The sequence below is a fragment of the Pelecanus crispus genome, chromosome 7, assembly GCF_030463565.1.
Source record: "Pelecanus crispus isolate bPelCri1 chromosome 7, bPelCri1.pri, whole genome shotgun sequence".
In the NCBI taxonomy this organism is placed as follows: Eukaryota; Metazoa; Chordata; class Aves; order Pelecaniformes; family Pelecanidae; genus Pelecanus; species Pelecanus crispus.
In genome coordinates, this window is record NC_134649.1 from 34,790,881 (window position 1) to 34,815,919 (window position 25,039).

General features: G+C 46.3%; 2 protein-coding genes across 5 annotated transcripts in view; both read left to right on the plus strand.

The window, feature by feature from the left end:
• The first annotated feature begins 3,848 nt into the window (after positions 1-3,848).
• GPX1 (glutathione peroxidase 1) lies at positions 3,849-4,872 on the plus strand. The gene is made up of 2 exons (XM_075714105.1): positions 3,849-4,097; positions 4,214-4,872. Exons 1-2 carry the CDS (start codon positions 3,849-3,851, stop codon positions 4,577-4,579), a joined length of 615 nt encoding a protein of 204 aa, XP_075570220.1. The 3' UTR covers positions 4,580-4,872.
• Positions 4,873-9,488: 4,616 nt separating this feature from the next.
• The window catches only part of USP4 (ubiquitin specific peptidase 4), a 46,866-nt gene continuing 31,315 nt past the window's right edge, over positions 9,489-25,039 (plus strand). For 2 of the 4 annotated variants that reach the window (XR_012831182.1, XM_075713579.1), the window contains exons 1-5: positions 9,998-10,345; positions 13,800-13,926; positions 15,112-15,257; positions 15,434-15,495; positions 24,819-24,962. Coding sequence is in view for 3 of the 4 variants with exons in the window: in XM_075713579.1 (XP_075569694.1) it covers positions 10,145-10,345; positions 13,800-13,926; positions 15,112-15,257; positions 15,434-15,495; positions 24,819-24,962 (680 nt within the window). In the remaining variant the exon portion in view is untranslated. Of the gene's footprint in view, positions 9,647-9,783; positions 9,912-9,997; positions 10,346-13,799; positions 13,927-15,111; positions 15,258-15,433; positions 15,496-24,818; positions 24,963-25,039 lie in introns of those variants that run through there. The other 2 variants (XM_075713578.1, XM_075713580.1) reach the window with 2 other exon arrangements.

Sequence of the window (25,039 nt, forward strand, 5' to 3'; positions counted from 1 at the left end):
TCCTGGTGTCTGTATTCCTCACTCTGGGTTTTTGGCCCAGCGTCTGACAGCCTGAATCAGAAATACCAGTTTTGATACAGCTATGATAGGATTCGCTGAGCAGTTGCACGTGCTTTAATACTTATTTCTTTTTCCCAGCGATACCCATCCGCTGCTCGCAGCAGTTTCGGAACGCTGCAGCAGAGCAGAGGTGGAATCCCTTGCCCTGCATGGCCCCTGTAGTGAGTGGCAAAGCTTCCCAGGAGCTTCTTTTGATACTCGGACCAGATGGGAGTACATCAGTCGAGTTGAATTTATTGGTCTTGAGCATGGGAATAGATGAGCAGGAGGAGGCTACGTAGGAGGGGAGTGTAGGAAGAAGGGAGGAGAAGACAGCAGTGTTGCTGTAGAAGCATGTGATGGCATGCAGCGTGCTGGTTGTACTGTTGTATGCTCACACTGGAGCATGTGTGAGATGGCAACACGTTTGCCATGCTGTTTTCGTGAGGGGTGCCTTCAAGCGCTGCAACAAGGGATGGGCTCGAGGTACCGGCCGTTGTGCCGCACCCACGCTGGAGAGCAGATCGTGCTGCTTCTGGGTGAACGATGACGCGGAGTAGCAGTGTTCATCTCCGCCCTTGCACTGGTATTTACAGCAGCTGCTGTTGAGCCGGGAGGCTCTGCCCACAGGGCTGGGCAGGAGGGAGTTCAGTTGCTGATGACAATCCATGCAAGTGAGCACCTAGCTGCACCCAAGTTATGTCCTACAAAATGCCAATGTCGCTTTTTTTTTTTTCTTTTTTGGACAATGTTCCTGATTCTTTTTCCTGCCACAAAAGAGAAACAGACCCAGCCTGAGGCCATGGGAGTGCCTTGTACCTCTGGTTCTTGTCCTCCCTCTGCAGCCACAGACACCCCAGCGTGAAGCGTCCAGCCAGCCTGGCGGTGGCACCTGCTCCACCCTTCCCTCCTTCCTCTCCTGGGTGCCCGTTCTGCACCTGCGTGTGGAGGATGGGGCTGAACAGAGCTGGAAATTCCCAGCTGCAGTTGCAGGGCTGCCCATGAGGATTTCATTCTCTGCTTGTTAACAAGCTTCCTCACTCCTCTGTAGTTCCCTTTTCTTGGGGGTTTTGTTGTTGGGTGGTGTAGGGGGGTGGTTGCAGTCAAGCAAAACTGGGGGTTTTCAGTCTTGCAGAGCCACTGGGTTGCAGTTCTCTATGGTTGCAGTTACAGGGCAGCTCCTCAGCTGCAGGGGTTTTGAGTGAGGTCTGCATGTTCTTCAGACCCAGCTCATGGGTTGTGTATCTGCTGATGCACTTCCACCCAGAAGCGCTTGTTATCCTAGTTTTAATCTCAGTTCTTGTTAACCTAGGGTGCTGCCTCCCCATCTCCTCTGTCTTGTCCACCTGCTGGTGTTAGGTTTCCAGGCCTGGCCTGCCTTCCTCCAAGTTCAGACATGTTGGTAAGTCAGTGTCTCCCATTTATGACCAGAAGCTCCAGGTCCCTCTCCTTGTCCCTTGCACCACTGGCATCAGAGTGGAAGCCTGCTTAGGAGCGCATGGTTATTAAATTATCAGTCCTTCTCAGCCTTCCTGCTTTGGAGGGCTGGCAGCCTGGCTCTCTTTGGGTTCCTGTCATATCTGTCACCTCTGGAGGCCACCTTTGTTCTGGAATGAAACTGAGGACGCAGCCAGAACTGACCTGGGAAATGAGAGCTCAGCGCTCACAGAGAGTGATCCAGCCAGGCAAGGAGCTGTGAAAGGGGCAGGGGAAAAGCTAGGAGCCAAGTGCCAAGCCCCTGGCCAGGGGAGGGAGTCTGGCACCAGGAGCAGGGAGAAGACACGAGCAGAGGGTGGGAAGGTGTGTTTTGCAACCTTTGTGATTACTCACAGCTGTTGCTGTTAAACAGCAATCTTCTGACCTCGTAGGACAACTGTCCCTTGTTACACATCTCAAAAGGGGTCCCTTGAGCCCGTCTAGTCCCTCAGGAGCTCCCGGCACTCCTCTGGATCCAAGTTCAGCTGGCTCTGCAGAATGTGTCCAGGCACAGGGCATAGCTCTGAGCCAACAAGGAAGTTCAACTCTCAGTTTCCTTAAAACTTGCTCATCAAGGAAGGGAAAGCCCTAACCTGCTCTTGTCTGAAGAGGGCATGGCCCCAGACATAAACTCCCTACTTCAGATGAAACTCCCAGGTCCAGCCGGAGGATTGAAGGTGCCAGCCTGAGCAAACGTCAAAAGCAGCCGCAGAGAGATGCCTCTGTGGCACTGCCCTGGAGGTCACCCCTGAAGAGAAATTCCTCTTCTTCAAACCACTGTGGCTTGCTGTACCCAAGAGGTGGGTGAGGAGTCTGCATGGACTGTAACCGTCAGTTTACTCAAGAGCAAACATGGGTCACGTGCCTCTGCTCATCCCATCAGCCATTTCCCAGCTGCTCTGGTCTCAGGGCACTTGTTGTGGCTCCTGCTATCAGTGCTGCAACACACTACAAAAACGGCAAGATAATCGGGCGAGTCCCCAAAACTCACCGCTGCCAGGAGCTATTCCAGTTCCTAGTCGTGGGGGCAGGTGCCAAGAGTAGCTCAAAGCAAAACCCCCAGATCCTGCGGTCACCTGGGAACCTGGACCGGAGACGCAGCGTTACATGGTGGCCTGTTAGTGACAGCTGGCGTTTGTGACGAGTCCCCGACACCAAGCGTGAAAGAGAACAGCGAGCATCCCCCTGCGCTCTGGGGCCTGGGCTGCCTTGGCTGGGGGCCAGGGCTGATAAGCAGCTGCTTGACCTCGGGGCTGCTGTGAACGGAGCTCGCTGGATGCAAACGCTGGCAGGAGCCTTGGCAGGGGCTCCCTGCTCCCCTGCGGCAGCCACGCTGAGGCTGAGGGCCTTGCTCTCGGTCCCTGCCGAGGTGTGCTGCCCCATGGTCCCTGTGGGTCCAACCCATGGACATCATCACCTTGAGGCCTGACCCTGGACCTGCCTCTTCAGCGTGCTCTGGAGGAGGGCCATGGTTCAGCACAGAGACCTGTGGAGGAGCGGCTGGGCCACGCTGCCTGGCGTGGGTACGGGCAACAGTCTGCGAAGTTCACTTAGGGCTGCCTTGAAGCCACGAGAAAAAAAAGCAGTCGCTACGGTGTGATTTAAAACTCCCTAAAACAGACCAAAGCAGTAGGGTGAGAAATGGAAAAGCCAGGGATGGGGAAAAACATCCACTGAAGTAAAGGGAGGCTTTACCAGCCTCAAAGAAGTGGGAAAATTAAAAGAAGAGACCAAGAAGGGAATTTGTGGCCCCTCCTGGACTGCGGCGTTTTGGGTCCGGGGTACCTCCTGTTCCTCCTCCTGGTGCACAAACTGAAGGTGTTTCTCTGCCAAGAGCCGCTCTCGTTGGCAGCAGTGTCCCAGGAGGATGCTGCAGCCCCCGGTGCTGCGCGTGCCGTCTCCGTACGCGGACGGTCTCGTTAGCACACGGGTGTTACCTCCCGGGACCGCTTTGTGTTTTGCCAATTTTCCACAGCGTTTCCGAGAATCGGTGACACGGTGACACTTGCACCGCGGATGCATAACCCACCCAATTCTGAGCTCTTAAGCGACCAGCAGAACGCCGAGCCTTTCCGTGAAGGTGGGGAAAAGGCAGGGACAGAGCCGAGCGCGGCAGTGCCGGCCCCTCGGGGGGCCGCCCGCCCCTCCAGGCTCCCCTCCGAGCCCCGCGCGGGAGGAAAGGGGGTGCCGGGGGGGCGATGCCGCCGGCGGGGCAGCCCCGGGGAGCGCGGGGGCGAGCAGCGGCGGAGGAGGGGTCGCGGCGGCTCGGCGGGGCGGGGCGGGGCGGGGCGGCGGGAGCGGGAGCGGGGCCCGCCCGGCCGGCAGTGCGGGCCATGGCGGCGGCGGGAGCGGGAGCGGGAGCGGCAGCGGCCGGGCTGGCGGGGATGTCGGCGCGGCCGCTGGGCGCGGCGGAGCCGCTGTCGCTGGGCTCGCTGCGGGGGAAGGTGCTGCTGGTGGCCAACGTGGCGTCGCTCTGAGGCACCACCACCCGCGACTTCCTGCAGCTCAACGAGCTGCAGCGGCGCCACGGCCCCCGCGGGCTGCAGGTCCTCGGCTTCCCCTGCAACCAGTTCGGGCACCAGGTAGGGCGGGCGGCGGGCCCGGGCCGCGCCGGGGGCCGGGGGCCGGGGAGGAGGCGCCGGTCCCGGCCGGGCTCTCACGGGCTGCGCGCGGGGCGGTTTTGGTTTTGTTTCCCTAGGAAAACGCCACGAACGAGGAGATCCTGCTCTCGCTGGAGCACGTGCGGCCCGGCAACGGGTACAAGCCCAATTTCATCATGTTCGAGAAGTGCGAGGTGAACGGGAAGAACGCGCACCCCCTCTTCACCTTCCTGAAAGAGGCGCTGCCCTTCCCGCACGACGACCCCTCCTCGCTGATGACCAACCCGCAGTACATCATCTGGTCCCCGGTCTGCCGCAACGACATCTCCTGGAACTTCGAGAAGTTCCTCATCGGCCCCGACGGCGTGCCCTTCAAGCGCTACAGCCGTCACTTCGAAACCATCAAGATCCAGGAGGATATCGAATTCCTTCTGCAGAAGGTTCCCAAGAATGTTCTCGGGTAAAGCAGAGCGCTGCAGCATTCGCTGCCTGGGCCCCTCGCTTCCTGCTCAGCTCGCCGCGCTCCTGCCTGTTTTTCTTGCAGTGGGCTGCTGCTGCTCTGGCAGAAATCCCAACATCTCGTGCAGGTTTTGCTTATGATGGTGCATCTTCCAAATTCTTGAAGTGTACTTGATATTTTCAAAAGTTGCATGCAAATGTTTGGGAAACTATGCTGGGGAAAGCAGCTGTGAGTCTCAGTAGCTTACTGTGATTCTCTGAATAAAAAAAAAAAAAGCGCGTACTTTCTTTAAGGCTGTGGCTTGTTAAATCTGGGAGTTGGGTGAAACACGGCGGCCATGTTACCCGTTTACCAGCTCGTGTGGGTGCTCGCAGGGGCTGACTCAAACCATTCGAGCATGATAGCGCAGTCAGGCTGAAATCTGAATGCAAAACCTAGGGCAGCGTGACGGGTAAACAGTGTTTGCGAGCTCTGCAAACTGTGAGTCAGTGCTGCGTCCTACCCCGCGCGTAACGAGCTTGGCAGAGCGGGAGGGCAGCACGGAACAGAAATGCCTCGCCACACTGCCTACTGGACCTCACTCGAGCCTTGCCTGCAAAGGAACGACACAGGGGCACACGGCCAGGGAGTGATTTTACACTGGTTGACAAACTCCTACCTTGGCTACCAACAACAGGCCACGACGGGTTAATAACCAACCGTTCAGGCAGGTAGATGAGGGATTCTGCAGCCTGCGCTGCTGTGGCTGCGCTGGCAGAGGGCTTGGGGAAGAAGAGCCTGTCAGCCAAGGCCCATCTCGTTACCCAGCCTCCGTCAGCGGATGCCCAGGGGAGACCTAGAACAGAAGCAGCACCCGCCATCCCTCCCCTTGCCCCAGAGCTGCTGCCCCCTCGCTGGCTCAGCTGTCTCCTGGCTCTATCCCATTTTGCATCCGTGGTAGCCCAACACGGATCTCTACATACCTGCCCAGTCCTACATGAAACCTGTATTGCCTTCGTGCATCCCCAATGCCTTGCAACACAGGGAATTGCACAAAGAACCAGTTCTTTCGTGTTCCCGGTGCAGAATATCAGCCTATTCAACCACTTCTCCCACGGACACTGTGCCTGACCTCAGTGTCCTTGTTGCCCTTTGGACACAGGAATTGCACATGACAAAGTGCAGGTACGCCACGGTTTGGGCAATATTTTCCTCTTTTTACTCCTTCCCTAACACTTTTTTGACTCCTGCCAACCATGGAGCTGTTACAACCACCCTAACATGTTCCTGTGTGGTGATCCTGGGTTTCAGCCTGCGGCCGAACAGCTGGAATTAGGATTGGTTTCCCCTAGGAGTTTTCCCCGTGAGCCTGTGCCAAATTTCACCCGCTATCCTTCTGCCCAGTGGCTCAGGTCCTTCTGCAGGTAACTTTTCAACCCTTAAATGGCTCTGTGAGCACATTTTCATGCCAAGCCACTCCTCACAAGACCTTGTAGCACTGAGTATAAACTTGGTGCCGACTGAGGAGTACACAAACTAGAAACTTGGGCTTTTGAAGGGAAGGCATAACACTTTCAAGCATTAGTGCACTGTTTTCATAATTAAAAACACTTAGGATTTGAGTTTTGGTTTGTTTTTATTTTTTTTTCCTGTTTGTAGCTTCTCAGCTCACCAATTTGCTGGTTGCTTTGTTACTGTACCTACACTCAAACCTGACTTGAGACAGGGGGGCAAAACCTACAGCCAGCTCCACCCTGCTTGCTGCTACCCCTGAGTCATCGAGCTTTGAACTCAGATTGCACAATCCTCAACGGGCTATTTCTTAACTTCCAGTACAGTTTTGTGAAAAAAACAGGATGTTTTCAGTAGCTACTTCAGCTTTGGAGCAGAAGCTGCTTGATTTGGGGGATTATTTTCTCAGTTAAATCTACTTCGCTCATTAAGGCAGGATGTTGAAATAGTGGAGAGTACAGGGGATCATGGGCAGCAGGAACTCATCGCATTGAAAAATCTTTCTTCACACGAGCTGTGGCACTTCCTCAACCCTGAATCACCAAACTCGAGCCATTTGAGCAGGACCTCCTTTGCTTTGCCTGTTCCGTATCAGCCTGCAGCCCCTGCTGAGACCCACCGCTGTGGGGGAACAGACCGCAACACCTGCTGCTGTTCCAACCGCAGCCCTGCCAAAAAGGGTCTCTCGCTGAGCCTGCTGGTCAGAAAGGCATCTTACACCGTGCTTAATCAGTGCTAATGGCCAAGGGATTTATTTACCTTCCGGCTGCTGGGCCTCTGCTAGCAGAAAAACAAAGCAGCAGCTCCAGAACAGATACAGCCACGCCAGCAGAAGTACAATGATGTGATTCCAGGATGAAAAGTAGCCATGCCAGCAGGAAAACAAATGATCCCAGTGTAAGCACACTAGCAGGAACTCTGCAGCATAGATAAAAGCCTCCCAGCCTTGTTATTCACCGTCTCGTTTCAGCATTCCCCAGAGTAGCTGGCTTCTGGGGTAAAGCGGGCTGCAGTGGAAAGGGCAGCCTGCGGGCTGGAAACCTTGGAACACCTGCAGAAGAGCACAGCCACCACACAGGCTCTCGCACCTAAACGTTATTTGGTGCTGTGACTGGAGGGGAAGAAGATGTTTCACTACAGGCAGCAACTCTGTGCTGAGGGTAAGACCTGAAGAATCCCAGGTGATTCCTCAGGGATTACAAAATGGCCCAGTTCTATTTCTGTAATTCCAGAGACTGACTCAGTAGGAAACCTTAAAATAAATACTACTACTTTTGCACAGTTGGATGCTCCTGTGGTTTGAGGACGTTGTCCTTTCAACAGCCTGTGTCTGTCACATCTACACTCCTACACTCTTTCATTTTTTTCTTCTACATTTTTGTGCAAACAGCTAATCCCTCTGTTAGGGTTCACCCTGCTTTTCCATTCTTCCACGTATCAATCCCATATATTCCCCCCCTTTCTAGAGAATGTTTGCCTCCACTTCTCCTCCCTCCTAGTGATTCCCTCCCCCTTTAGCTGCTGATAGTTGCCATCAACTTCTTCTTAAATCTTTAAACAAGTTCACATATTGGAAGCAGTCAGGAATGTAAACCAGCCGCAAGGAAAAGTATCCTTCCCACTCCTATCTCCCTCTCCCAGGTTCCCTGGTGTTCTGCCCATCAAACCCTAGCACATATCCTGAAATCATGGCTGATGAGATGTATTCAGAAGTGTCTACTGAACAGAAATGCTGTCAAGTGGAGCCTAAGACCTTTCTTAGCCTGTTAAATGTTCTTTCAGCTATTTAAAATCCCTTTCTCCTCCTGCTGAGCTTTGTTGCACCCGCTAACTTTTAAGACAGCTTTCAGTCACTGTTTTTGATCATTGCCATCGTAAGGCAAGTAGGAAACACCTGCCTGCAACCGGGTGGCACTGGAAAGGGCTCTGTTCCTGTCAGTGCCACTCTCACAGCCACCAGGTTCAGCTGGAGACAAGGGCAGGAAGCCAAACGGCTGAAAGGAAAGCCCTTGAAGAGACAGGAGAACACAGACACCCCTATCTACAGTGAAACTGTAATAATGTCATTTCCTAGTACTGACTCAGAAAGCTTTGAATGAGACCATTTTAATTGTTTACTGCACTTTCTATTAGGAGTAAGTAATTCATTAGCAGAGTGAGGTCAGCCATAGCCATGTAAGCATTATCTCAGAATAGCTGACTCATTTTAAAAACACACCCAGTCTTGCCAAAACAGGGTGTATTAGTATCTCAAAGCCCAAAGGGGCCCTGCCCTTTGAGAAAAACAGGACTAAGTAACAGGACTCAACTCTTGCTGGAAGGAGAAAATGGTTGTCTTTTTCAGTGTTAACTGGGTGGACTTGCCCTGCTGTCAAAAAAAAATAAAAGGCCTTTAGCATTTTACCCAGGAATGCTGCAGCGTTGCCAGTCCTGGCTGGCAGGAGGTAGAGCCCATCTGCCCTCCATGCTGCCGGACATCGGCTGCCAGGAGAGCGCTCCCCTGCAGAGAGTCACAGCCCCAGGACACCACCCCCTGCCTTTTTTCCTGTGAGGTAAACGGGTTTCTTTGGTGTATCAGTTTAAAGCAGGTTTTTAAGTCTCTGAATCATCACCTGAATCCTTCCCCATTTTCCCACTTCTCAAGCACAGGCTCCCTAAACAGCACAGGATATGCTTACTCGAGAGAGAAATACCTAAATCATTTCCTGAGAGGTTCTTTCCACAGACACTTTCAAACTCCTGAGCGCTCCCCAGCTGGTTACTCAGACCCGTTCTCCGGTTTATTCCCCTAACAATTTGAAGTCCCCTTCCCTAGCCAACGCCCTGACCGGAGCACTCCATGAAGTCAGTTATGGGAGAAAACGGAGCACGTAACGCTGAAACTATAGAGTCCACACCAAACATTTCTGCTACCTGCTTTGCAAGAGGCTGCCCAGGGGGACCCTCCTGGCCACGGCGCCACCTCGGGGACGAGGCCCACCCCCCACAGGGGTGAGGCCTCCCGCGCCCCGATGCCTCCAGCCTTGCTCCGAGACCTCCCTGCACCCTCTCAAGCCTCCAGCCCTGGCTGCTCTCCACCCCGCCGGCCCCAGAGGCCCGGGGAGGGGGGTGCCCATCCTGTCCGCCGCTCAGCGCGGCAGACACCAGCTGCCTCAGCAGCCGCAGAGGCTGTGCCCGGCAAGAGCCCGCATTCCGCTGCCGCCCGGGAGGGCCGCAGGGCTGCCCCGGGCCGCTGCGGACCGGCCTCTGCCGCGGCCCCCGGGATGGGGGGGGGACAGCGCAGGCCGCGGGACGCACCTACAAGATGGCGGCCGCCGCCATAGCGCCCGCCCCGCCAGCACCGCCCCTGCGCGCGGCCCCGCCCAGCCCGTCAGAGGGCGCGCGGCGGGGCGGGGCGCGCGCAGCCGGCCCAGCCAGCGCGCATGCGTACGCGGGCCGACATCCGCCCGCGGCGGGGCTCGCGCACCGACATGGCGGCGGCCGAGGGCGGCGGCGGCAACGGGGCGCGGCCGGACACGGCGGTGCAGCGGGCCGAGCTGGGGCCGCTGCTGGCCACGGCCCTGAGGCCGGGGGAGTCCTGGTGAGCACAGCCGGCCCGCCCTCCCCTCCGTCCCCTTCCCCTCCGGGCGGCGGGGCCTGTGGGAGCGGGCCGGGCCGCGCCGCGCCGCCCCGCCCCGCCGCTGAGGGGGCCGCGCCGCCCGTTGCCGTGTGTTGCAGGTACCTGGTGGACAGCCGCTGGTTCAAGCAGTGGAAGAAGTATGTGGGCTTCGACAGCTGGGATATGTTCGGCGCGGGCGATCTCAGTCTCTTCCCTGGGCCTATCGACAACTCGGGTCTGTTCGGCGGTGAGTGCTGCCCGGCGGCGCTGGGCCGCGGGGGAGCGGGGGCCTGCTGCTCGGGTCGCAGCCCGGGCTCGGGTAAGTAGCTCCCGTGTGCGGTCGTCTCGTCGTGCAGCTTTCGCTTTTGAAGCCATGTGTTCCGGGAGGGTACAAGCGGCCGTCCCGGCCTTGTAAGTGAGGAGTCTGGTGCGGCTTCTGCCTACCGTGGGAGTGTTGGTGTTCCTTAGGGTCATGGTAGTATGTGTGTGGTCGTTGAGAAGAAAGGATTGTGTTTGATGCCGTGCTTTCTTATGTCTGTCTTCCTTTTAGATCCAGAAATTCAGAGTTTAAAAGAACACCTCATTGATGAGCTAGATTACGTATTGGTTCCCACCGAAGCCTGGAATAAACTAGTAACGTGGTATGGCTGCATAGATGGACAGCTGCCTATTGTGAGAAAAGTAAGTATGGGTGAACCAAGTTCTCTTCAGCCTGCTTTCGCTATCTGATCTCTACTAAACTTAGATGATGTTTATTTTGCTATGTGTGAGTTAAGACAGGTTTCTCAGCAGCTCTTTGGAGATAATAACATGAGGTCTTTCTGCCTTGTTGTCTGAAAGAATAATCTTCCAATATTACAGTTAAAATGTGTGAATCTTCAGTGATTCTCAGTTGATGACTTCTATGGGTGAGAACCACGAACCTTGTTCTGTATGACTTCCTCTGGAGTTTAAGGTGGTTCTTGTTTTATCTTCCAAAATCCTGTGATTCTAAAATAATGAGAAGAAGTATATTTGTGGTTTTGTTCTGTAAGTCTTATTTTGTTTGGCAAATGCAGTCATGAATGCATTCTGAGTGTATAACCTGTTTGGGAAGGTGAAATTCGCAAGCTGCTTTTTGGAAATCTGTCAGATGCTTGTTTATGGGTAAAAGGTTTTTTTTTTTTTATTTTAGTCTTAGCTTTTTGCATTGACTAAATTGAGCAGTGCCAGTTTATGTGGTTCATAAAGTCTAATCACTACACCAAGTGAGTAGTGTTGATATAATGTACAGAATTTATATTGCTTAAGTTTAAGTAGCATTATGTTACAGTAAGTGTTGCTTCAAGGAGTGCAAGACCCAGGAAAGTGTGGCACCAGAATGGTAGAAGGAAGTAAGATCCTTTTCTTGCAGGACTGCTCATGCTGATTAATGGTACTGGAACGTTGTCATGCAGTGTGGTCTAGAAGTTGTATGTAACGAGAAATTCTGACGTCTTCAAAAAGCATAAATGATCCCAGGTTCGCTCTGCTGAGTAAACAGAACTGCCATGTAAACCAGAAGTGAGGGGAGTGGAAAAGAATTACAGCGTGTAAATGAGATGTGGTTTTAGTAGAAACAGGTTATTTCTTGAGGAATAGAAAATCTATACTGAGAAGAAAAACTAGAACTATTACACAGTCAGTGCCTCTCTGAGTGAGGAAGCTTTCCTTCATGAGCTAGCTAACTGCTGTCTAATAACAAAGCCTGGCATGTTATTAGACACTCCCTTTTCTGAAAAATTTGGAAGTTGGACAAGAGGTGTGGGAGCTATTGGGGAAGCACTTGGGTGACAGGCTTAACTGTATGAGCCTGTCCTGTGTATCCCTTTTCTTGGGATATCAGATGCCACTATTCAGCACTGTATTTAGTGAGGCCTAGAGCTTAGATCTGCAGCTGTTTTATGGACAGAAGATGCTGAGTTATTGTGGTCCAGTTACGAGTAAATTTTTAAAGTTTTGAATTGCTATGAGAGTTTTAGTCTCTGTTGTTTATTATTAACCTGGTAACTGAAGTGGATTTTTACATTTAAAAAAATGTTATAGCCTCTTACAAAAAATATAAAGTGAAAGGTTAGTGGCACACACAAGCTGCAGCACTGCACCCAAGTAGAATGTGGTCAGTATCTTGTGGTTATAGTGTTCTCCAGATAGCGTTGGAAGTAAAGCACTTAAACTAGTGGTCCTTGAATGCTTTAATCCTTTGCCTAAAGCTGATCAACTGTAATTTGTACATCAAAATATCCATGAAAGTAGGATTTGGGAAGTAATTTTCAGGCATCTTCGTAATTTTACAAGCTGGTATTTCTTCCATTCCTATGTGCCTGATGATCAGAGACAAGTACAGGAGGGTTAGATTAGATTTAGTTCTGGTTCAGGTTTCTTCTGATAATCTCAAACCATATTTTTGGGCAGTCTTCTATAGAGTCCCACTGCAAAGTGTATTAATGTGCAAACCATAGAACAGTGTGCTTCCTCAGCAGTTGAATGTGTGTTGTGCTCACATTGCTGTCCAACGGGATGACCTGAGTTCTACTTTGACAGAGAACAAGCTAACTGATCAGACACTGTTTAAAAGACACCTGCAGGCAATTAAGAGACTCTTCTTGCCATTCATCTGTCCTAACGGACACAGTGATCTGATCAGAAACTTCTTCTTGGAAGGAGTTCTTCCATTTCTGAATAGGGTTCTTATTTATTTGTTTCTAACTATAGAATCCTGGAGAACGGGAAGTCCCATTTAATGAAATCTCTTCTGAAAAAGAAATGGAGAACTTGTGAATTGGTTCCTTTGCATTCTTTAAAAATAAAAAAAAAGTCTAATTTGCCTGTCAAAAAGCTGTTTAAAAAGGGAGTTTTACTTTCTGTTGTAACAGCAAAATACTGAAGATCTTTCCAAATGTATTTGCTAATTATTTACCTTTAAAGCACCTTGCACATCTAATACAACCCTATAAAAGCTCAGAAGAGGCAAGCATAATTTAGCCAAATTCTCACAATAAGTCTTAGTCTTAATTCTTCATTTCTTTCCAAAGCTGGGTAAAGTTTTTTTTTTTTCTGTAAAATGATACAGATGTAGATCATAGCAAGTCTGGTGTCACATGAATAGAATAGAATATTTCAGTTGGAAGGGTCCTGCAACAATCATCTTGTCCAACTGCCTGACTACTTCAGGGCTGACTGAAAGGTAAAGCAGATTATTAAGAGCATTGTCCAAATTCCTCTTAAACACTTTTACTCTTAAAAATTATGCCTGCTGGTTCAATGAAATATGATCTCAATTTCATAGGCTTTATGGCTGCAAAGAGCTGTGGAGAGAATTGAGGTGTGGGTATTCCCCCCCACCCCACCCCTTCCCTCCAGTTACATTACAGTTGTCTCATAACTGGCCTCTGAAATGTGCTTTTCTTGCTGGCATAACATGTTTTATGATCTGTAGGTTGAGTGGTGTCTAGTCTTACAGAATACCTTTCTAAAAATATGCTGAAAGCTAGTGGGATGGGTAGATGTACCTATTAGAGTATTCTCTCAAATGCGAAATCGATTTGAAAATGACTCTGAATAAAGCAATGTCATCAAAACCAGTTCTGACATACTTGTCTGTTTTTGCAAGGAGGGAGTAATGAGGCAGATTCTGTATACCGTGCAGAAAAATAATTAATGTTTTGTCTTACTTTCTTCTAATAGAAGGGATTTTGCTCTGGTGTTCCAGGTGTGTTTCTTTTTTTTATGTAAACCTTAGCCAAAGACCAGAGGCAAAAGATAACGTTTTTTTTCTAGAATGCTCTGACTGTGTGATCAAATATTTTTCATGGGTAATTAGCTGGCACTATCAGTTCAGCTGTTAGGACGGACCTTTGGAACTTTGCACTGTGGAAGGAAAGCACTGGGATTTCTTACATTTAAAAACAACAAAAACCCCAAAACAAGCTGACAGAGGTTGTGACTGAATCTGGACTTGAGAGCAGCTCAGTGTTCAGTTTATGGCTTGACTTGCAAGACTTGACTGCTTGACTTCTAAAGACTTAAAATATTTAGACAAGTGTACCTTACAGAGAACTGCTCAGTATTTTAACTATGTGTTATTTTGTTTATCGCATCTGCCTTCTGTTTGCAGGTAGTGGAATATGGTCTGTTTGTGAAGCACTATAAGGTTGAAGTTTATCTTCTTGAGCTGAAGTTGTGCGAGAGCAGCGATCCTGACAATGTAATTAGCTGCCACTTTAGCAAAGCAGATACTGTTGGTAAGTAGTTCTCTGACACATGAAGCTGTGCTCTGATGATACCTGAAGAGGTATTTTGTACCCTCCCGAACAAGAACGATGTTGGTAAACTGGAGCAAGTCTAGTGGGCACCAACAGGACAGGCGGGGTTGGAGCATGTGATGTGTGAGAAGGGGCTGAGGGAGCTGTGTTTAGCCTGGAGAAGAGAAGGCTTTGGGGGGACCTTGTAGCAGCTATGAGGAGGTTACTGAGAACATAGGGTCAGGCTATTTACTGAGTCACAAAGCATGAAAACAACAGACAATAGTAATAAATTAAAACAGGACAGATTCCAACTGAATATAATGAAAACATTTTCTCTATTAGGACAGCTAGACATTTGAATGGGGCCCAGAGGGGTGGGGGAATCTCCTTCCTTGCAAGTTTTGAACACCTGCTTGGATAAGCTCCAAGCAGCCTGGTCTGAATTCAGTGTTGACCCTGCTTTGAGTGGTTGCAGTACGAACCTCCTGAGTTTCTTCCAGCCACAGTGATTCTGTGTGCAACACAGGGAGATGTGGTTAAGAGCTTTGAGGAGCATATTGCTTACTATCTCATGTCCTTGAGAAACGTCCACGTCACTCATGTAAAGCAGTTCTGTCTCTGGTTCTCCTACAATGCCTTCCTCCTAGTGTGTGACTGTTTTGGACATCTTAATGGTTATTCCTGAAATTTGGCCCATCTCTCTCTTTCTATCTCCGGTATCATTGCTATATTTTCCCATGTAAAAATGCTGAATGTCAGCTGTCATATATGTCCGTAAAGATGCTTTTTTCAGTTTGCTGATGCATGGCCTGACAATACTAACTGAAAACACTCCCTCTTAAACCTATGTTTTCAAATAATTGTTTCACAGAAGTTGGCCTTTGGGCAGAAACTTCTCAATGTGTTCTGAACACTATTGGTTTGAGAGTTTGACAGGAAATATACATCACTGAAAACAGAAGTTTTTCATTCTTTCAGGCTAAATATTAGACAAACTATATGAGCAATTGTAACTTCCATGATACATTTTCTACTTAAAGGATCTTGAAGGATTGATGATGTACCCTCCTTGCTGAATATCTGGCTTGTCAGGTTGTTTTTGTTGGTGTTTTTTTTTTTTTTTTTCCCCCCCAAAAGCACTCATGTTTTAGGAATTTTGGTGTTTGTTTTCCTCCTGAACAGCTACCATTGAGAAAGAAATGAGAAAACTATTTAATATCCCAGCTGAGAAGGAAACTAGGTTATGGAACAGGTATATGAGTAACACTTATGAGCAGCTCAGCAAACTGGATAGCACTGTGCAAGATGCAGGGCTCTATCAGGGTCAGGTAAGGGATGTAACTTTTTCTTAAGATTCTTATGTTCTACTATCTCTGATATGTAACTTTTTTCACTTGCTTTTATGTATTTTGCGCGAACATTGAAAATGTGATTTGTTAATGATTTTGCAGAATGTGTAGCAGGCTTGCAGTTACCTTTCTTTATTACCTGAACTCTCTTTCAGGTTGTTCTAATAGAAGTGAAAAGTGAAGATGGCACGTGGCCTGGACAGCATTCCCTGGCAAAGTAAGCAAGCATGTTCTAAAGGTTTCTGCTGTTTTGTCCAGCTTGTTGGCTGGGCTTTAGTGACCACATGTTCTCTGTGAAAGCCTAGTTACCACTGGCTATTGTGGATTTCTTTGGTTTCGGTATTTTGAAGAAGGAGAGAAAGTCTTGGATATAAATATCTTTCAGTGGTTCTGCTGCTGGTTTCTTGTCTTAGCAACAGTCTTCTGTTTTGAAGCCCATTTCAATAGGTTGTGTAAGGATTAAATAGCTTAGGTTTCTATAGTGCTTAGGAGACAAAAGTGCTATTTATGTTAAGCTAGTCTACCTAAAAAGCTACCTCTGCAGACTGCACAGTGAGGAGAGAAAAAAAAAAAAAAAATCTTGTCTTCTACCATTGTAGAACAAAAAGGATCTTGGAGTATATTTCCAAAGCTGTCAGTAGTGGAATGCGCCATAGTTCTGGTAGTTTCCTTCTTAAGGAGGGTATACAAATGGCTGAACAACCCCCCATGCTGCCGAAGGCAATTATAGGAGCCTGTAAATATTGGCACAGATACTCTCTCACTACTATGAATTTGGAGAAGAGATGAGTAAGAGGGGGGCTTGATGAAATATTGTGTGTGTACAGTAAATGGTGTAGAATGGAAGTTGCTTGCAATAAGGAACTGCTCATACAAAGTCATGCTACAGAAAGTAAAATTCCATGATTTTACTAGTCTGATGACCTACTTGCTTTCCCGTGAGTAGGCCATCAGACTAAATATTGATAAAGAAAATGTTTTTCCATACAATACAGTTAACTTATAGAACTTGCTGCCAAATGTTTTCATTTGAGATCAAGACCTTACTAGTGTTAAACTTGAAGAATGGATCAAATAGGTCAGCGAAACCTATTTTGAAACAGTTCTCTGAGATATAATACTGGGTAAATGGATCAGGGGAATGTCCATAGGATTACAATGAACTTTTGTTAAAAGTACCATGTGAAAAGCATCTAAACATTCATATCATGTACATAATTGAGTACTGGTTGACAGGCAGTATTAGAGAGGCAGCCGTGCAAGACCTGATCATAACCTTTTGTTTCCACATGAAGCAAAGCTAAAAAGGAGTCCTGTAGCATTCCCAGGCCTCAGTCTTTTCTTTTTTCAGCAGCTAGTCTGATATGGAAAGACTTTTAATTAACCTCTAGTGATACTTAAATGAAAATGGTTATTGGTATGCGGGTTAATATTTTCTAATGACGTAGAAATAAATGTTTGCTTATTATAATGTCAACCTTGTGAAATTGTTTGACTTGATGATGATAATCATGAAAGAATTGTATTAGGTCATACATATAGGATTATCTGTTCCTTTGTACTTTGTCTTGGCTATTTCCTTGCCCTTGACTCTGTTAGTTAAGAAACTTAAGTGTGCATATTCCACTTAATGTCTTCCTTATACAGTTGGGTGCATTGGTTTAGCAAGTTCTGCTCTCTGGCTCTCATGCCGTTACTTAGTCTTGTAGGTTAGATGTGTAATAACCGTTTGTTCAAAAACACTGTTTGGGAAGACAAAGTGGGGAAGAAGAAGCAGTGTGTGTGTGCTGATCAGCACACAAACTGCTGATCAAATGATAAGGACCTCTTTAAGTGGCCAGGGCAAAAGCTGTCTCGGGAAAGCAGTATGCTTTAACATCTTTGGGTTATAATGAGCCCTGCTGGACTAATGTTACGCCTTCCTACACCAAAGGTGGCTGTGTTATGTAAGGCAAGCCGGGTAGAAAGATTGAACTTTAAACTTCTTTCTGTGTTTGAAATGGAAGGAGGAGAAAGTTGAGAACTCATTCTTCCATAGACATATGATAACGAAAGATGATGACGAGCAGTAAGTATTTTCCTGTTAGGTTCAGTGATGTTTTATGTCTTTAAGCTACTAACACTGTGCAGCAGTTGCCTTGATGACCCCAAAACTGCATATGAATTGTACTCATATGGTCGAAAATAGGATGAAGGCTGTACTGGATCTGGACCAGGTGTGACCAGTAGCCTGCCTCTTAGTGTGGGCAGCAGCGGGTGCACGTAGGAGGAGTAAAAAAAGTTTGCTGTAGGAAGAGGGCATAATTAGCAATGCATCTGCTGTGGTATACTGCTGTCTTCTGGTAGCCTGCAGTTCAGACTCTTCCCGAGACGGCTGAACCTAGATATTTATGTTATATTCAACATAAATTGTTGACGGTCTGGGGGACTTTTCTTCTACTTTTTGGTGCTTCCTCCGTTGCATATCATCACTCCCTGTCAAGTGTGAGTGGGCTGGTGGCAGTCTAGACTGCATCATTTGTATATGTTAAGTTTTCTTTCTGCTGCTCTTTCAAGGGTTATTTCACAAAGCTTTTTACCTATTTTAAGGGATTTATATTTAAAAAAGAAGTAACAAAGCTTTTTTTTGTTACTTAATATATTCTTAGTGAGTAAGCTAAATTCAACTTCTCTTACTTGAATCATTGGCATTGCTCCATATTAATGCATTTATAATTGCTCTGTGCTTTCCTTTCACATCAGTCGTAATCAGTTCTGAAGTTTACTTGGCTTCCTTCCCTTTTTTAGCATATCTTCATATAAATGCATAAGTACTTAATACTCTGTAATTTAATTTGATGTTTGAATATTCTCCAGCTAGCTCTCATGTTTTATTGAGAATCCTTGATTTTTTTCAAGACATTCTTTTCTTGAGGGTAGTTTCATATTTCATTTAGTTTTGAATACACTGGCTAAATTTCACTTCCCTATGAAGTTGAAATCTAGCAAAGCACAGTGTAAAGATTTCTTACTGATCTCAGGTTGAGTCTTTTACATAAGTTAATCTTGGAGCAGCATGGATTTTTTTTTTTTTTCCCCTTGGAGAGCAGGAATTCAATAAATAAAATCATTAACAAAGTTTTTCTATATAATTTAAAAATTTAGCTGCTTTTTTTAATCAAGTCCTTTCATTTGCCAGACACCTCAGCAGACAAACCTCAAGGGAAAGCATACTCTGTGACTTAGAGTGTGTTCTGAGTTGATCTTTTTAAATTTTTTTTTTTTCTTTTGTTCTGGAAATACTAGATGTCTGTACTGCAGTGAAACGTTGCCAGCATTTTAACTGTTTCTGTGAGCTGGTAAAAGACGCACTAACCTGGAGTGCAGGGGTCAAATCTTGTTGGGACAAATCTTCAAATCTGGGTTGGGATGTGGTTTGTCTTTCCATGGGCATGTGTGTGCATATACATGTTGCATCAAATCAATATTATATTTTTAAGACTCCAGATTAGTGAGTATAGTACAAACTCATAGGGACTGTTTAAACGTATAAAATCTGTGGGTGATTGTGAGCAATTGAACCAGACAGAACTGGTGAGAGAGAAAGGAGGAGAGTAGCCAGAGAGAAGATACAGAGTTCCCGGCCCAGAAGAGTATGAGTGCCTTATCCCCTGCGCTGATGAGGTGTTCAGGGTAGGTTACACTGTATTAATATTACAGAAAGTAATTCTGTAGTAAAGGAGGTTCTTGTCTGTAGGAAACAACTGATGCTTTTTGGAAGCCAAAGCTGATAGCAGAAGTGAGTTGGAAGCTGCATTAGCAGCATGGCTAAGAAGGATAAGTGAGGTTATTGCCCTGAAAACCTGTTCTGCTCTTTTGTGAGGCTAAGCAAGTCTGTATTGTTGATAAGCTGTTAGCTTTCTACATACACTTAGATTCTGAAGTTCTGAAGAATCTGAGTCCTTCTGGCTGCATCTGGTGTCAGCAGGAACTGTAAATGCTCTGTACTGAGGTGTGGTTTGGAAGAGAGTTGAGTAATTCCAAGTTTTAATCTTATCTCAGGCAAACATTTTGCTCCAATATTCTGTTTCTCAGCTGGAGAGAATACTGTTTAGCCAAGACCATGGGGAACTTCATATTTGGAGATCTTTCTTTGGGCCACATCACTCGACACTAAAAGCTTACGAGAAAGTTTTTCTGTATTTAGAGTTTCAATGGCATAAACCAAATGGGTGTAGAGCTCTCTGCTGTCAGTAGAGGAATGGTGAGCATCTGCATTGCCACTTGTGTGCTAAAAGATGCCTTGGAAAGCTGGGTGTTCATGTCATTTGCCACTTGCAGAATATGTGTGTGCAAGGTGACTGTGGGGTGGGTGGGTTCCCGGTCCTCAGACGTTTCCCTACCATTTGCTGCTTGTCAGAGGCACTGGCTTCTACCAGGGGAAGCCACTTTTCCATTTTGGCAGCCTCCTGCGTGTTTCCTCAGCCATCAAGCTGGCTGACGTTTTATAGAAAAAATGTTCTTAAACTCCACAGCGGTCCTTGGGTGGTATATTCAGGGTATGCCTGGCCACTGCTGTTTGTTAGTTTGCTGCATAATACTTTCTTCTTGTAGTTTGAAACTGCTTTTACTTCTAGACAGGGTTTCAGAAGAGGGAATGGATTATGCTTATTCTAGGAATTTCAGAATTGGAGGCATACTTTGTTTCTGAAGGGAGGTTATATCAACGTCTCTGTGGAACTTAGTCCTCTTTAATTGTTACTTACAAGACTCCCAAAATAAAATCCCAGCTAGCAGAGTTCCAGCTCAGTCCTAGCACACACTTTTTTTTTATCCTGGGTATCACTTTCTTAGCACAAACAAACAAGAAATCATGTCATATCTATAAAAAAGGCACCTTCTCCATCAGGTACTGCATTTGAAAACAGGAGTGAAATTGTATTTAGCATGTGCCTGGTAGCTGTCTGCCTCCCTTTGCAATATGCAGCAGGAAATACCTTTTGTTTCTTTGGTTACTGCTAGAATTTTCTTGCTGTTTCCTCTTCCCACTCTTCTACTTACTGATGGCACTGTATACTCAGTGAACTCCCCTCCGCCCTATCTGCCACCTCATGCTCTCCTCAGTAAAAAGTTTACGAGTTGTTGCTTAGTTCACCCATCTTGTAACAGATGTGGCTGTTCTCAACTACTCTGTCTTGATTTAGGCATCTATTCAACCTGATGCAACATTCAGTGATAATACATGCCAGCAATTACTGTACAATTTTTAAGATCTCAGTGGTTGATATGTATTTTGTAGGTACATAATACCAAAATTAAATGTCCTTTCATATTTAAAACTGATCTCCTTCCCCAGTTCCTTGTGTATTGATGGTTTCAGAGGACTCTTTCAGCAACCAGGCTAAATACTTTGTGGGCAGATCTTCATTACATGACTTTCAAGTGCTTGAGTTTGCAGTGGCTGCTATGCTTTCAGAGTAGCATTGAGTATGTAAGATAAGTTAAGGAGGCTTTTGCATGTAAGAACTTTATAAATGAAAATCCATTATGGCCTCTGCTTTGCCAGTTAAATATAAGTTCTAGCTTTTCCTGCTTTGACAAAAACTTCTTGTCACAGTATTTTTAATGTGGGTTTGGTTTTTTTTTTTTATACTGGTAGTTTAAAGGGGGAGGACTAATTCTACTGTATGCTCTGAAGGTAGCCTCAACTGAATTGAAATACTTTTCCTATCTGTCTTCCAGCCACTTGAAAGCCTTTTACAATATTTTTTCAAACTGTCAGCTTAGCAGTTTTTCTACTTACCAACCATATGGCCTCACAGTTTCTGTACTAGATTAATCTAACTTTGTCCTCTTTATGCTGCTAGTCTCCAGATTTCTCCTCACTTGCCATTTGTGTGGGTTTTTGAAATGTTGCGTGGCAAGACATGAAACTGCCATCTTTAACTGGGAGACGGAGGGCAGTGTGCATCAGTATTGCGAAGCATGAAGTTGTGTATGTGGGGATGAAGAACATGAGCCCAAAATACATGCTGGACTCTGTGGGAATGTGATTCACGTCCTGGTTCAGTCTCCTGAGTCTGATTTCCTGTAGCAGCCTTGAGGCAAATCCAACCAACCAACCTCAGTGGTTCAGTAGGGAAATGCAGAGTGTGCATCAGAAGACTTTTTTGATAACTGGCACACTGATAAAACTGTGTGTGGAATGATCATGTCCTGTGAGGTTGTCAACAAATTTGAAAAGCAGACTAATGAGAGGTTTCAGAAGGAGCCAAGTGAATTTTTGAATTAGCAAATAATTTTTGTGCTAGAAGACTTAGAAGTTAAAGTATCATATCAATGAGAAATTTAGAAGTTGATTTTAACACTTAAAAGCTTCTGTGGGATATGAGAAATGGAAACTGAAGGAGGAACTTTACAGGCAGCAGATAGAGATGAGCACAAACCAATGTCCAGATGACGAAGCCAGATATTCATGCTGCAAATGAAATGCAAATTTCTTCTAACTAAGGGTTATTGATCATTGGAACAGTTTGTCTGTGATCTGCTGGATTGGCTGTTGCTTGGCCACTATGAAACCATGATGGTAGACTTTTCTAGAAGAGGTATTTTGGCTCAGACAGGAGTTATCTTGAGAGACTCAAATTGTGCTTAAGCAGGAAGACTGATTGGGCAGTCATACCATGCAGTCTCATCCTCAGATCTGTGAAATTACTTTCTCAAATCCCTGAACTGTTGCATGGTTAGATGAAGTCTGTCTTTGTTATAGTTTACTCCTGTATAGATTTTTGTTGATGAAATGTAACTGAATGTGTTTATCCCTGTGAGAAGTGTTGCAGTGGTGATCAAAGGGAAGCTGCAGGAGCTTGGCACCTTCCTGTCCAGTGTCTGTTGTGCCTACAAAGAGCAAACTAAGCAAACTGAGAGTAATTTCAGTGGTAACCCACTGAGTAGCCCAGAACATTTTGGAAGGTTCTAAGTCACGAACTTCAAAGAAGTAGTAATGTTTATCTATTACTTCAGAGTAAGGTGTTGGGGCCTCCATTTCCAAGGGAGCAGATGTCATGTACTGTGAGAGACAGCAGTGGAGGGTGCAGGTGGCTTTCACCGTTCAAAGTCTGCATGTTCCACAGAAACCCTTTTTGGGGCATTGGCGATAAACACTTGGCATCCAGGACTTCTATTGTCGCCGCTGTGTGCAAATGAGGCAGTCTGCTTGAGAGCCTACAGTATTGCAGGGTCATTAACAGTAGCTTCCTGGGCTTAAAATGGGAAGTTTTCAGAGGAAAACGTTTTTCATAGCTGCTATCTGTGCCTTTCACCTGGAATCATAGGTACCTTTGTGACCATCTTGTGAAATGAGGGGGAGCAGCTGTGCTTAGTAAATCCTCAATCTTTCTTCATTTATTACAGATAGATGAGTAACTTGTAAAATGTAAGAGTGCTTAGAATTTTTATCTTCCCAAGTGCATTTGATTTCTACTTTTTTCTTTCAAGTGCATTTGACTTCTATTCCCTTCCCGCGCGCCCCCCCAACTTGGAAAGCTGTTGGCCTCTCTTTTGTTGTTTTACTTCTTACATGATCCTGCCCAATTTTCTGACAGGAATTCACTTAAGATACTTGATGACTTTGTAGGTAGACCTTTCCCCATTCTGTGACTTGTCTCTTCTCTTTGCTTTCTGCTCCATTTTTTATCTTCTGCCATAGTTCTTAGCTGTTTTTTGTGTGTGTAGGATACTACTGAAATACTTCTTGCAACTCTTCAGTTGCCATCTGACTCTTGATTATGCACTACCTCTATGCTTCTGTTGGAACTTTTGAGATCCCTTAAGAGGTCATCCTCCTCTTCTTTTCCCCCTGTTAGATTTTCTTCATGTTATTTTTCCGAACGTCTGCTTCTGTTCTCTCACTGGGGTCAAACATCACAAGCAGAGATGCTACATTTTAAAGTCTGGCATTTTCTAGATAATTCACTGCTACTTCAAACTTTTGAAAATGTGTTCTTAATGGTTTTATAGGCTATTGTTAACTTTATTATTTTATTGTTGACCCTTGAAACTCCTGCATGTGGAGCATGAATCTGATAATTGTTGTTTTAGTCTATATCCTCCTCTTCTCTCATTGGTCTTATCTTTGAGTCCAGGTAGTCTTGAGAAGTTCCACCCCCAACGTGTAATGACCAGAAGTTCATGTATTGTCCCAGAAATGGTTGTCTTAGTTATTTCAGTAGATCTGCTCATTCTTGCTGGTATACTTTCCAGTACACCTTTTGGTTTTGCTGGCCGGTGGGTTGGTTTTTTTTTTTTTTTTTTAGCATACTTCAGGTTTAGACTGTGTTTGGGGTTTGCGTTTTCATCTGGAAGCTCCTGTTGTAACTTGTTCCCTTCTGTATTTGTTTTACTGCTATTATATTTCCAAACTGGTAAGGCCGTGCAGCTGTTTTGCCTCCTCTTGGCCGTTATGGCTTGTTCTTTGTCTTTTAGTTTTTGCTCCACAGAGGTTTGCCAAGATTATTTTCTTAGTAGCATCTGAGCTATGAATATGCATTTTTAGTTTCTATCATTTGGGGATCAGGGCAACATTAAAAGAGATACAAGAACAAGCTAAAGCTTGAGGGCACTGTACTCTGCTGGTGCTCTGCTGTGCTTTGGGTGTATTAGTCACTGTTGCATGGCTGTTGGTGTCCTGCACCTTTTTGTGTTGTTTTGCATGTTTATTTGAGCAAAGATGGAGAGAAGAGACCATTCCCAGTTAGCTCTTGCTATAGAGAAATTAATTAGTATCAAAATAGTTTCTTTAAGCTTATTTATGTAGTACTTGTGGTTTTGCTTTTTTTTATGGAGCCAAAACTGTCTATGACAGAACATTGTTGAGTTTTAGTGCCGTGTTGGTCTTTTGTAACATTGTGTTCTGGTTCTTTTCCAGACCAGGGGAGTAGTAGTGTAGTATAGCCTGGGATTCACAACCGGATAGACTTGAGGCTTATGAACTTTTTTCATCCATTCCAGTATCTCCAGTCTCAAAATGCTGAGGATTGCTATGCACGCCGCATGTACATAGCAGTGTGTCTTGCCTCCAAGCAATGTAGTTGTATCAACGAGGCTCAGTAACAAACTGTTTTGTGCCCACCGTGGTTATCTTCTTACTAATTAACGTTCTGTTTGAGTGGGTGATTTGGGTTTCAAGTAGGAAAGGACTGACTTTGTCACTTTTAAGGTGGTCTTAAGATTGGGGTATTTTTGCTTACTTGTTTCAAGGTGGTTTACTCATAAACTGAAAGCTTGCTTCCCTGTCACTCATGCCATCCAAATTGCCTACTTATTTCAGTCTGGGACCCAGATTTTGCTTTAAGCAAGAATTCTTACTCCTGCTTCTGATACTTTTGTCTGAGGTTTCTGTTCCAGACAGGTGTTTGGAAGTGTGATCACACAGATCAAAATAGTAAATTCTGTGTGGGGGAACTAACTGTAATGTGGCAAGTCCTTGGAGTTTTGTGGGAGGTGGGGCTGGGGGTGAAAAAAGTAGTAGCACTGTTTCTACTTCTTTTTCCTTTCTCCCAGATCAAGCACTGCACCTAGCAGAAACTTTACTACCTCTTCAAAATCATCAGCAAGTTCTTATTCCTCAGTGTCTGCCACTTCTGTCATTACTAACGGTGATAGCAGTAACTCCTATGGACTGAACAGCTCCCACCTGGGCAGGGGGTAAGAGCAGGATGTTCTTTTTGTTTCTTCATCCTTCATGTGAATGAATACTCCTGTGCATCCTTGCCTGTATAGAA